General features: G+C 47.6%; 1 protein-coding gene across 4 annotated transcripts in view; it reads left to right on the top strand.

Annotated features, from left to right (window-relative positions):
* RCOR1 (REST corepressor 1) overlaps nt 1-10,768 on the top strand; it is a 117,881-nt gene extending 107,113 nt beyond the window's left edge. For 2 of the 4 annotated variants that reach the window (XM_082387462.1, XM_082387461.1), the window contains 4 exons: nt 1,649-1,726; nt 1,951-2,008; nt 2,638-2,867; nt 6,582-10,768. In XM_082387462.1, coding sequence (XP_082243588.1) covers nt 1,649-1,726; nt 1,951-2,008; nt 2,638-2,867; nt 6,582-6,623 — 408 coding nt within the window. In that variant the 3' untranslated portion in view covers nt 6,624-10,768. Of the gene's footprint in view, nt 1-1,648; nt 1,727-1,950; nt 2,009-2,637; nt 2,868-6,581 lie in introns of those variants that run through there. The other 2 variants (XR_014243304.1, XM_082387463.1) reach the window with 2 other exon arrangements.
* The last annotated feature ends 2,917 nt before the right edge of the window (nt 10,769-13,685 follow it).

Raw genomic sequence — 13,685 nt, 5'->3', positions numbered from 1 at the left:
TGGTAGCCACGTGTGGTCTTTAGATTTTAGTTCGGATTAATTAAAATTGGAAAAATTAAAAATGTGACTCCTCGGTTGGATAAGCCACTTTTCAGGTGCTTAGTAGCAGCGGTGGCAGGTGGCCGCCATGTCGGGCAGCCCAAGTTTAGAATATTTTCATTATCAGAGAGAGTTCTGTCAGCTTATGCCGGTCTGAGAGCTTGGAATTACTTACTGTGAGTAAATTTCAAGTATTTTCTTCTGATTTTGTACCTTTTCAAAATAAACTAAAACAAATTTCAGTAAAGCAAGGTCCTGGTTTTTGGTTTTACTGTAGAGTGAATTTTGTGCATGTTTCCGGTATTTTTCTTTTCAGTTGTTTTTATGTTCTGATGTGGCATCGTTACAAAAGATTTGAAGTGGACTGTATTTCTGGCAGACTTTGAGGCCCTTGGTAAGGGCAGACAGGGTCAGTTTCTGGTCCTTACAAGTGCCGGTCTTATTTACTTGCCCACTGGTCCCATAGCATGGAAAATTTTTCCTGTACCACCCCCCCGACCCCTTAAACCTTTTAGAAGAAGTAAAACAAAGGAGGAAAGGATCTGTGAAACTGGAAAGCTATGAAATGTAAGTCGTCGAAAGTGGAGTTTTTAAAAATTGTATAAGTATAAAAAGTTTTTTTTAAGAGAGAGATTTACTAAAAAGTGAACCACCATCTCCACTCGTCTCCCACCCCTTCCCTATCTCTAAAATTTCTGCTTTTCTTCCTTTGCCTTAATAAGATTTCTGCTTTCAAGGGCACCTTCTGATCATGAATGTTTTTGATGTTTTACTTGGGAAAATGAACCTGTTCCTCTGCTTGCTTTCTTATTTGCTCAAGTGATTATTCAAGAGTGAAAAATGATAGGGCCAGAGTTCCCCTAGTGCTAGGCACAGAAATGCCCCTGTGCTTAGTGTTGAGAGAGAAGGGCCCCCTCCTGTGACCCCGCTTGTTCAGGAGCGTGTGCAGAATTAGAGAGCAGCCGTGGAGTGACTGAGTGGCTTGTATTTATTGTTTGTGTCTTTCTTTTGATTAGGCAAGGACAGTGAAAGGTCCACTGAATCAAAGCAAGAATGTGGGAAAGATAATTTGTGAGAAAATGAAGTTACCGTTGCTCAGAATTAGACTTGTGGAAAACTGACGTACTGCTTTCTTTTCTCCTCCCCGTTAAAGAAGTCTGCAGGTGGGGCTTCTGCCCTTTGCAGCGTCCGTGCGGTGCTCCGGGCCGCGAGGCTCTCCTGCCTTCACTCTGCCTGCTCTCTTCCTTCAGCTCAGCTCTGTGTGGCGGGAGCCCAGGCCTTGTCTTCTGTGTCAGACCGCAGTTGTGCATTCTGCGGCCCAGGTCGCCTGTTCCAAGCTGGTGCATTAGGATTGTGTGCGCAGGCACCTTTTTACCACCATCCCTTCCGTCTTGGTTGTCTCTTGTCTGGTGCCCTAAGCAAGTCAATTAAAGAACTTAGTTAGCTGCTCTCAAAGGATACTATAGGTACCTCAAATTTGGGCCACCTTACAGGTCAGGAACTTCTTTCCTCTTGGTTTTTTGTTTCTTTTAGCTTTCTCAGTTCTCTTTTCTTTTCATACCTTTATAAAAGTGTTTCATTTTTAAAATGAAAATCTTCTTTCCCTTAGATTCAGAATATTAAACAGACAAACAGTGCTCTGAAAGAAAAACTTGATGGTGGAATAGAACCGTATCGACTTCCAGAGGTAGGATTATGTTACTGTCATCTTTGAAGTCACACCTGAGTTTATGTGTTTAAGAATTTACTGTCTGTCTCCAGTACACGTCTCTTAGAAGGAAAGGTGTAGACATAATTTTATAAGCCTAGTTGATGTTAAAATTCTGACACGAGAAAAAGATTCATTAATGCTTATAAGGGCATACCCATCTCTGAAGGTAGTATGCTAACAGGGCTCCTTTGGGTACCCAGGTCATTCAGAAATGCAACGCGCGCTGGACCACAGAGGAGCAGCTGCTCGCCGTGCAAGGTAGGAGGAAGTTCTTATAAAATAAAGGGTTAGGAACAGCAGTCGCTTTCAGGAAAAAATTATACCCCATCCTGCTCCCAGCACATCATTCATGTTGAAACAAATTCTTGGAGGATTACGTCCTTCTAGCGGGCATCATTTTAGCTAAATTACCACATTCTCTTTGGGCTTTACTTTTTTCCTTTCCCATGTCTCACAAGATGTAAAAATTAATCTGGACGCCTCCGTGTTTAAAGGTGTATTTCACTTCAGCATCTCCTCATTGGGTTCTGAGTAGTCAGGAAGTACAGCTCACGTGTTGGGGTTGTTTGGTTGGAGGTGTTCTAGTCCTGGGGACGCTGAAGAGGCCAGTGTAGGATGTCCGTGGCATAGGGTAATTGCTGGGTGACTTCAGTTACCATGCGACATATGACAGGGAGGTACAGACCCTGCGTGACAGGGTCACACGGAGTGTCTCTGCCAGTCACCCACACTGGACTCTATACTACTCTTTTCCATTGGTATAGTACGCTAAGATAGCGCCTGCTGTTGAAAGCCTCTATGTTTCCTTATCTGGATAAGGGGTAAGTCTCAATCGTGTGTGTGTTTATTTTTCTCGTGTTGAAAAAAATGCTTTCTTACATCCTTAGCCATCAGGAAATATGGCCGAGATTTTCAGGCAATCTCAGATGTGATTGGGAACAAATCAGTGGTACAAGTGAAAAACTTTTTTGTAAATTATCGACGCCGCTTCAACATAGATGAAGTTTTACAAGAATGGGAGGCAGAACATGGGAAAGAAGAAACCAATGGTCCCAGTAACCAGAAACCTGTAACGTCCCCGGATAATTCTGTCAAGATGCCTGAAGAGGAGGACGAGGTGAGTCTGAAACAGTTGATCTCCGCCAGGTTCATGCTCAGTTCTCCAGTTAGTTTCTTCATTGATGACCTTTTCCAGCTGTAGAAATACTTCTGGGTTTCAGCTATGTCAGTAACTTGACTTTTACCTGTAAATGCCATAATACATGTGTTGACTTCAGTCACTTTTTGGTCACTACGTATATTATTCACATTTTAATTTCTGGACCAATTCTTAATTCCATCCTGGTTTCCTCCGGCCACAAAATATTCCACATTACCAATATTTCCTTAAATACAATGACAGCTTTGCCCTAAAACAGTAAGTTAGAAGTGCCTTGAGTATCAGTAAAGCCCAGTCGTGTGGAATGTGCTGTCATCTCCTGTGAGGTTTACGAACGTACCGGGGAGTCTGCAGGTTCCTGGTCTGTCTGCTTCCACAACCGCTTGCCTTGCTGCTCTTCGGGGCTGACCTGCTGGAGTACTACTGATGGGGACACTTGCAGGTCCTGGGTTGCGTGGAGGCTGGCATCCTGGTCGTCTCCTGGGTGGTGGCACGGATTTCATCAGCCCTGGCAGCGGAGGTCGGGGTGGGGGAGATCATGGAGGCTGCCTTCCTGCTTCCGGTCAGGGTGGCCGGCCCCTCCCCCTGCACGTTTACCTCCCCCTCCCCCTCCCCCTGCCCACGGATGGTGAGGCAGGGCTGGGGGCCAAGAGTCATTGCTGCTGCCTTTAACATTTGCATTTGCTCACTGGCATGGCAATTTGAGGGTTAATTTGCTTATCACTTTCTCATCAGTCTTCCCCCAATGAGGCAGGAGTGATCTGAAGTTACCTCTTTTGTATTGCCCGTGCTGCCCTTTGCCCCCGGGCGGGCGGAGAGCCTTGTGAAGAGGACACAGAGGCCTGTCAGGAGACAAACACTAGTTTTGTTAGAATTAGACTCTGTAGAGCCTTCTAGCAGAAAATCTTTGTAGTAAGTGTGCAGAACCTATAGTACTGACAATGTGAGTGGGGTCCTTGAGTCACACCCAGGCATGGCCTGCCCATGGAACAGGATAGCATATGAGCACAACAAAGGTGTTTTTCTCTGTTGGCAGTGATTTTTGTCTGTGTGCTGATTTCCCCTTTAGCAACAAATTAACTTCCCTGAAGTCCTGGACTCAATTTAGGAAGCGCTGAAAAGATGAGGATTACTGGGGAAGGAACGTCAGAATTTGCGAGAGTGAAAGCTTTCTTCCAAGTCTGTTTTCTGACTTAAGTCCCAGGAAGCAGAAATAATAGGAAACTCAGATCTCCTGCCTCTCAAATTTAATCAAAGCCAGCTTCAGCAGGGTTAGCATGAAAAATGAGATCGTAGATTTAGGACCCAGGGTCATCATTTTCTTAGGCCTGGCTCTTTGACTGACTAGCTTAGGTAAGTCAGCTAACTTTTTCTCGTGTCTTGTTAGCCCAGAAGTTGCATCCTTCACGGTCCACTTGCCGTGCCGGTGGCACAGCAGAGTCCCCTCAGCCCGTCTGCCTGGCTCGTCCAGAGCTGACCTCCCCCGCCCAGCAGCACGTCTTCTCTCTGTGATGGTTGATGTTCCCTGTGGCTGTTTACCCAGCCTTCTCTTCAGAAGGAATGGGATTATCTAACTCAACCCGAGTATCTACTCTTTACAGCTCCTGTAAAATTTTTTCACTTCTTTAGTCATTTAAAACTAACTCACTCTCTCTCTCTCTCTCACACACACACACACAGACGTGCACGCACGTGCATGCCTATATTTCCTTTTCTTTATCCCTTTCTTTTTATTTATTTATTTTATACATTTATTTTATTTTTATTTTTGGCTGCGTTGGGTCTTCGTTGCTACGCGCAGGCTTTCTCTAGTTGTGGCGAGCAGGGGCCACTCTTCCTGTGGTGCGTGGGCCTCTCAGTGCAGCGGCTTCTCTTGCTGCGGAGCACGGGCTCTAGGCACGCAGGCTTCAGTAGTTGTGGCACGTGGGCTCAGTAGTTGTGGCTCGCGGGCTCCAGGGCGCAGACTCAGTAGTTGTGGTGCACGGGCTTCGTTGCTCCGCAGCACGTGGGATCTTCCTGGACCAGGGCTCGAACCCGTGTTCCCTGCACTGGCAGGTGGATTCTCAACCACTGCGCCACCAGGGAAGTCCCTCCTTTTCTTCTTAACGTTTCTTATGGCACCAGCCCTCCTGCTTCACCAGCCTGGTTTTCTGTTCTCCATACGTTAGTTTGCAGAAGGAAATTAACCTGTAAGGACCAGCTGCTTCTCTGTGTCCACCAAGGGCCTCAGGGAACTGGTTAGTTGTCTGTCTAATCAGTGCTCAGAACATAGTGTCCTTGTAATTTCCCATTCTTGTTTATCCTTTGGAATCCAGCTGCTAAGAAAGATGTCTGCTGGTGTCCTGCCTGCCCTCGGGTTTTATGTATTTATGCAGCACAAACAGGGAAGAGCCCATCAGATTTGAGAAGTTCTGGAAACATAGCGGTTTGTCAGCTGCGGGCTTTTTTCCTTCAGAGCTAAGGAGGGAGAGCAGCCCAAGAGGGTTGAGCTTTTGAGACTCAGAGTTCTCTGGGGTGGCCGAGGATAGAGTAGGGGGAGGTGTCAGAAAAGCACAGAGGGATGCTAAAAGCGACTGGATTGGAGATACACATTCTCACTTAAAATTATAGAATGATTGAGTGTATTACTAGTGAGGAGAAATCTGATCTGACTAGCAACAGTTCTCATAAATTGGGATTTCACCTGAAGGCACAGCTGTTTTCAGATTTTGGACTCTTAGCTCAGCTCTTTCCTTAGAAGTAAGACACCACTGGGGTAGCAGTAAGCTCTATGACTTTTAGGCTTGGGTCTGGAAGTCAGTCTTAAAAAATGAGAGTAGAGAGTTAAGAAATGCCTTGGGGCTTCCCTGGTGGCTCAGTGGTTGAGAATCTGCCTGCCAATGCAGGGGACATGGGTTTGAGCCCTGGTCCGGGAAGATCCCACGTGCCGTGGAGCAACTAGGCCCATGAGCCACAACTACTGAGCCTGCGCGTCTGGAGCTTGTGCTCCGCAATAAGAGAGGCCGTGATAGTGAGAGGCCCGCACACCGCGATGAAGAGTAGACCCCGCTTGCCGCAACTAGAGAAAGCCCTTGCACAGAAACGAAGACCCAACACAGCCAAAAATAAATAAATAAAATAAATAAATAAATAATAAAAATAAAGGAATTCCTTTGGGGAAAAAAAAAAAAAAGAAATGCCTTTGAAGCTTCTAAGAAGATGCTGCGATCTTTGGTATCGTCTGTACCCCAGCATGTTCTGGTGGCTGTTTGCTGAACGGGGTAGGCACGATGGTGTCCCCTCCGGCCGGTCCTAGGACACCTGAGTGTTGCTGTTTGCCAGGCACTGTGCTGATACGCCCTTTGCAGGGATTCTTATTTAATCCTGCGAAGTAGACATCGTTGTTGTGTATATTCTGCTGATGAGGAAACTGAAGCTCAAAGAGAAATGATACCTCGTCCAAGGACACACAGCTAGAAAGGACAAAGTCAGGATTTGAACCCAAGACACGTGGCCGCAGGGGCCACACTCTCGCCCTCCGTCTGCCCGCCTGGCCTCGGCACAGGCATTGCCTCAGGGCCCTGCCCTTAGGGACAGCGTTTGCGGGGCAGGGTGGGTTGGGCTGCACCAGACCGGAGTTAGCAGTTTATATTGTTTACCTGTCTTTGATTCTGCTCTTTCTCCTCTGCTCAGGCTGCTTCTGTTCTTGACGTCAGATACGCATCTGCCTCATGAGAAACTCTGGTGGCTCTGAGCACTTGGTATGGACGACTGTGTTATCCAGGATTCAGGTATTACAAGGCATCACCCGGCCATCTGCATCACACCTCTGTGGGCAAGCAGCTGTTACCAAAAAGGCATACACTCCAGTCCTGTGCTACATCTGCCTTAATTCTCTGCTCGTTCCTCCGTGTTGGCGCCACTTCCCGGAGAGCTCTTTGCATCTCACGCTCTGCCTAAGCGAGGGGGGTCCCGTGGCCTGCCCGCCTCCTGCGACCCTGGGGACCACCGCCTCAGTCGGAGCCCCGGCCCACCAACAGCAGCTCTTCCCCGTCGGCGGCTTCGGAACAGGTAGTCGACTCGGAGGGCGTGACTCTGTTCCTGCATGGCGTGCAAGCTCTACTTTGTGCATAATGTAACTTTCAGAGTAACTGTGACCCCATTGGCCTTCCAGGAAGTTTTCTTTGTTCTTTTCTGAGGCATCCACCTAAGTGATATCATGCTTCTTTGGAAATCACAATATATTGGCAGACTGCATTATAACCTTTATCGTGCCAAACAGCCTGACACAACTCACATTTCCCTAAATGTCGGTATAATTATGGTTTATAAATTTAGTTGGCTTCAGTCTCTCCCTTCTCCCTTCCCGCGAGGTAGAAAGCTCATTCGCAGCAACTGTCCTTGGACACTGTCGCTCAGAGGGAACGTGGACTCATCACTTCGTGCCGTCAACTTTCAGATCGTCACCCCAGGATGGGCGTCACCCTGTCTGTTCCTGACCCCCCACCCGTACCACCGCCCAACTCCAAGAGATTTGGTCCATACCACTGTACCTGGTGCTTGTACATTTGGAATTGGTGCCTTCTCCTTTTGGCAACCATGTTTTCAACCCTTTTTCTGTTTCGGTGTCTTATTTCTTCTTTAACGTTTATTGCTTGCCAAAGATGACATCACTGAGATTAGGAGACAGGGGAGAACTTGCTGCAGGTTCTTGACAGAGTGCAGATTTTAAATGTCACGTTAGGGCAATAATAAAGGGTATTGGAATAGCTGGTGATGGTTTTATAAAAGCTACGTGCTGTTTGTTCCCCGTCCTGTTGGTATGCCTGGCCTTTCACATGTCACTGCACATAGCCTCTGTGTCCGTCATCTACTGATGTGACCACGTGAGCACCGTCCTCTCTCAATATTATATCGATAGTACAGGACAGAGACGTGATCAGTTATTGGCTCTAGTGAGACCGAGATGGAAAGAAACAGTCTGCGAAGTGGTATGTAATGCCTTTGGTTGCACTGGGAACAAGTACAAATGTTTAATAAATGTTTAAAACTTCCATAATCACTTTTATTCTCTTGCCAGACCGTGGGCTGCTGAGGGGTTGAGGGTAGACTGCGAGGTGTGCTCTAATGTGACCCGTTCCCCATCCCACGGTCGGTTCAGCCTGCACTAAATACGTTGAAGGAGCTTTTTTTGTTGTTGGTTTTTGCATCATTTAAATATTTCTCGTGCTTTCAATACCAAAAAGAAAAAAAATTGCAGACGCTTTAAGGCGTAAACAGAATTCTTAAGAATTTGAAATATGCAATTAAAATTTGATGTGTTTTGACTCCCAAGCACCTTGGCTTTTTTTTTTTTTTTTTTTTTTTAAAGTCAGCTGGTTTTCTCTTTAGGAAGAGGGTCAGCAAGAAACCTAGATTGTTTGGAATTGTACTTCTTTTTTTGAAATCTGGAGAAAGGTCATTCAAAAGGGGAGTGAAATGGGACTTTGCCGGTTTCGACACTTGTCCCTGTGAGAGGTGTCTGTTCATCAGGAGCTGGGGAGGAAGAGCATGAGGGGGGCTGCGGGGCATCAGGCTCGCCGTCCTACCTACATGCGGCGGCACGGTAACACTAGTCACAATGTAGGGCTCATTTTGTTTTTATCATGAGCCTGCTGCGTAATTGGAAAGTGGCAGGAAAAACCTGGGTAAGAGGCGGCATAAGTTTTGCACGTTGCTTAAAGGCGACACTAGGCCTGAAAGAAGATTTCACTTCTCCTTGCTTCTTCTCGTAGACCTCCTTCCTCTTAACGGAAGCGGTAGGCAGTTTGCTGCAGCGGTTTCCCAGCCAGTAGAGCTGTTCCTCTCTTCACCGCCAGGCTATTTTCCTTAAGAATCGATCCCCTTTGGCAGCGCTTGAAGGTTTGGTGCTGGGTCCTGTGTGGCGCGGCAGGCATCCCGGCAGTGCCAGGCCTCTGTCTGTGCTCAGACATCCCCTTACCTGGTTCCTGGCACCACGTGGTCCCCGGTCCTGAAGAGTCATGTGCTGGAGTACTTGCTATCACAGCAGCTGAATTTCGGCTTTCTCTCCGAGGGGGAGGGGCATGTCGTTTTCATTTGCCGGAAGGAAAACAGACAGTTGTCTTTCCCTGACTGCCTTCATTGTAGTCTCATGCATAGGATAGCACTGTGTTTTAAACTGTTTCATTACACTGTCTTTGCAATGATGTTGTAAATGCAAGAAATCACTTAGCTTTAGAAGCCAAGTGATTTGGTCTTATTTTATGCGAAGACCCTTTTTAACATATCAAGACTTCGGTGCATCAGCAGGTTGTGTTTGGATGTGTAAGGGGTACACAGTGACAACTGCTTCGGATGCAATGTTCACTTAAGCTTTGTCTTCTTAAAAATTTATCAATGTGAATGTCATAATTATATATATTTTTTTGTGGAAAATTTCTCCTAAGTATAAGTTATTGTGCAAAATATAGTACCATTGAAGCAAATGATAGTTTAACTTTTAGTTTAGAAATCCTAAAAGATATAAATTGTATTGCATATGCATTAAAAGTTTGTTTTATTTAATTTTATGTAGATGTGTAAAGTGTTAGGTAAAAATTTTTTTTCACGTATTCATTTAAACACCTTGTTACTTGAATATTGTGTTGACTGGTCATAAGCAGTGATGGATTCTGTAATATAGGTCTTTTAACCAGGAAGCAACCCTGCCTCAGTTGTGCTTATAAGGTGAGCAGTGGTGCGGGTCGGTGCTGGTGTCAGCAGGAGCCTGAGGTTAGTGTAACCCCCTCCACGCCCCGCTTCCCCCGTGTCGTCTTGGTACATTCGTGCCTACCAGACACCAGTTCCTCAAGATGGCTTTTGATAGTTTTTAACCTTTGATGGTCATAAACCTCGAATCAAAAGATGAAAGAGAAAAAATAGTTGAGTTTTAAAAGCTTGCTGTGGTGGACTAATTAAGCAGTAGTTTTCTGTGCGTATATAAGGTTTTCTCGACCATCACACACCACTCTAAGTGTGCTCGTTGTCACTTTAAATTTCAACTCTGCCCTGTTTTTGTCTTTCTGAATATCAGATGTACTATTGGTATAATTGCAGACCAAAAATAAGCCAAATAGTGCATTACACTAACTGGATCCCTTCTTATATGAGCAAAGGACGGATGGCGCCAGCTCACGCGAGAGCCTCATTTCTCTTGTCTAGCCTGATCTAAATCAAGTGACCCAGGATTCAAGCTTTTAATACCAAGTGAAACTTTGCCTCATGTTGACTCAAGGTGGTTAGCTAATTTGAATCTAGTGATCTTGTGCAATGCTCAGAAACAAATACTCTTTCTGCCCCTCCCTGGACCTCTGCAGCTTTCCCTACTTACAGTAAAGCACAACTGCAGTAACGTGGCAGTGCAGCAGAAGGAAGGTCAGTGTAGCCTGTGCATGTTGTATGATACTGCGTGTTTACAGCCCCTCTCCTAAACTCAAGTTGATACTGGAGCGGATAGTACTCCATTACGTAGACTTACCAACTTTGCTAAGTGCTTTTTAGACTGCTTAAGAATTTTTCAAGATTTTAAAAGATGTATAAGGTTAAGTTTGCAAATATAATGGAAATGCTGTATATCTTTTGAAGTGATAAAAATCCATGTTGGAATTTTAAAGAAAATATGTTGTAATAATGCTGTTGTAAGTAATATTTTAATGTCTCTTTTTGCCTGTTTTCTATTTCAGCACATTCATCGTGGTGAATGTTCATAGCATTATCATTGCTTAGCCATCGAATGATAACATTTGTTAGTAGAGACTGAAAATTTTATTTGTGAAATTCTGCAGAATTCATTTTTCTATATCCAATATTTGCTGAAGTTAAATAAAAATTTTCAAGCCATTGATGTAATAAAATAGGAAACAAAAGAATTTTCTGACCCTCCACCCTCTATCAAAGCAATACCCCACCCTGATACAAAGTGGGTTTTTCCCTGCCTTTTTGCACTGGGCCTTGGGATTTCTGAAAGTGTAAATTCCCCAGAGCTGCGCCCTGTGGGAGCACAGAGCCAGGGGTGCTTTTGTTCTTAGCCTTTATCTCTACCTGAACTACATTTTTATTTTATAATATATGATAAGCTTATGGTTGGGATCAAATCAAGGTACATGAGTTTGTAACGTTTGTGATAGTTGAGGGCTTAAATTTATAGGTTGGATGAGAGGAATTTTTTCCCCCGTTAGCGATTTTTCTCTTTTCTGGCCGACCGGGCTTGGGCACGTGGATGCTGGCCTCAGCACAGCCTCAGGACTGGCAGAGAAGAGGCGAGACCACCACCTTTGTTGCCTCTGGTCAGCCCAGTGGACACGGCCCAAATCTCGGCACGTCTCTGAGTAACGTGAAGAACGCCTTGAGCATCCGTTGGACATCTCTGGGGCCTTTTTTAGCTGGAATGTAGGATTTGGTTAGATAACTACCATGTAAAAACCTGACTTCCAGATCCAGCCTTGCCCAGTACAACATTTAAAATACGCAGATCCGGTTGCTCCGTGTGTGTGACTTTGCGTAGCATAGGAGGGCTTTACGTGGCGCTTCTCAGAGGCCCTCGCCTGGCAGACTTGGTCATGGCGCTAGGTGTCCCAGGAGAGTGTGCCCTGTGCTGCCGGAGGGTCTGCGTGGAAGAGGGGGTGAGACCTGAGAGTGGCCCCTGGGAGAAGAGGTCGAAGGCTCAGAGACCTCAGAGTGTGCCTTGTGGAGGTGACTCCTGGTACGGAACAAGGGGGAGCAAGTGCCAAGGCCAGAACCCTGGGCTTTGCTCCAGGAGATGGAGGAAGAAGGGAAGCCGAAAGGGCTCAGGAGGAGGGGCGGGGCTCAGGAGGAGGGGCGGGGCTCAGGAGGTGGCCACTGTCCGCTACTGGACGTCCGCTAGGATGGGCCCCGGTGGTGGCGGGGGGGGCTGGGCTTGGTCTTTCTTGACGTAGAAGAACAGTGAGCTCAGGGTAAAATGAGGGGTTACGGAGGGGCTGTGGGGAAGGCTCCCAGAGGGCAGCGTGGCCCGCCCCGCGTGTATGAGCGGAGATTAGGACCGGGCGGGAGTCAGCTCATGGGTCCTGAATCGAGGGTGCATGAGGAGCGGGGGTCCAGGCCCCCTTCCGGCGAGTAGGAGGGAAAGGACTCCCACGGACAGGTGCATCCAGGTCACCTGCTGTGCCACATCTCTCGCCATCCCGACTCTGAGCACACGCGCACATCCCAACCTACCTACGGCAGGAGAGGGGCGGCAGCCCCGGGTGGGGACTCCGGCTCTTCCCTGGTGCCTCCCTCTGACTCCACCCGGCGAGTGCACGTACTGAAAGCGCTGCACTTCCTGTTCTCCGTGCTTCCGTGTTCCCAGGGCCATGCTAGGTGCTGACTCTTGGAAGTGAGAGCTGCATGAAGCATTCCAGGTGATCGAATTCCTTTCCTTCTCGGCAGAGTGAAGACCGTGCTTGTTCCTCCCTTGCAGCTGCTTCGTGCTTGGGGCATCATTAGAGTCTAGCCAAGCTCACGGGAGATCCTGACTTCCTCTTTGGCCCCGGGCGGGATGGAGCCCGTCTCCCAGGGCAGCCTGCCAAGTCTGCTTTCCTGCAGTTGCAGGCCTTAAAGCAACCCCTGGCCTTCCCCCTCTTTCAGCTCTCCCTCCCCGGACCATCTCATCCCCCACGGGGGCCTCTGCTTCGCCTGTGGCCCGATAGCTGTCACACTGTGAGCCCCCCGCCCCTCGGAGCTCACCCCTGTGTCCGTCAGTACCTCAAGATGACAGGTCTGAGACTAAGTTCCCTCTCCCGCTCCTGTTTCTGCGTTCTCTTCCCTGCTGTGTGGCACTGCTATACCTTAGCTCATCAGACGAGAAACCCGGGTGTCCCCTGCCTCTGAGAGTCCCCTCGAGCCTCTTTCTCCGTTACTACGTCCAGTGACCGCTCAGCCTCCTCCCAGTCTCCCGGGCTGATGCTCTAGCTCCGAATTCATCTTGTCCCCGACATTCCTTTTTCCTTCTCTCACCCACTCCTCACCTCCCAACAGTAATCCGGGCCCTTTCCTGCTTAAAACGCTCCATTTGCCTTCTAGAAAAACACACAACCCTTCATTCTGTCTTAAGCCATGTGACGTTCCTACTGCAGGGCCATTCTCTGGGCTTTCCTCGGCCGCTACGCCTTCCCCCTTCCACGTGGCCCTGCCCCCTGCGGCTCAGCCACTGCTGCTTCTCTGAAGTCCTGGCCTCACGCCTCCACCTTCAGCAGAGGGACTGGGTCTCAGGGCTTCTGCCACCTACACCTCTCTGCACTTACCTCTTCATACTAGACTATAAAGAAACGATTTAAGTTCTCTATCCTTTTAAATAGGTAACCAGTGTACTTGGTATAAAAGGCAAACAGTGAGACCTAAGTTCCCCACCTGTGTCCTCCGGCCACCCAGCTCCCTCCACAGGCAGTTGGTGCTCTGGCGCATCCTTCGAGAGAGGGTCAGTACATGTACAAGCATGCACGCTCACTTGCACGTGTGCAGATACTCATTTTTCCATACAGATAACACAGCCGCCCCTCGTCCCTCGGTATCTGTGGGGGGTTGGTTCTAGGACCCCTGCAGATACCAGAATCCAAGGATGCTCAAGTCATTTATATAAAATGGAACAGCCCTCTGTATCCTTGCATTCCAAGTCTACAGGTACGGCGGCTGACTGTACTATGTATGCCCTTCTTACCTTACCGTTCTTACCTCGTTTTTCTACTTCACATGCCAGTATCTTAGTCTTTCTGCATCAGCACATGGATACGAAGTTGCTTC

The sequence above is a fragment of the Balaenoptera borealis genome, assembly GCF_965194805.1.
Source record: "Balaenoptera borealis genome assembly, chromosome: 3".
NCBI classification, from domain to species: domain Eukaryota; kingdom Metazoa; phylum Chordata; class Mammalia; order Artiodactyla; family Balaenopteridae; genus Balaenoptera; species Balaenoptera borealis.
Note: the sequence above shows the minus strand (reverse complement) of the source record. Positions and strands in the feature narration are given on the sequence as shown.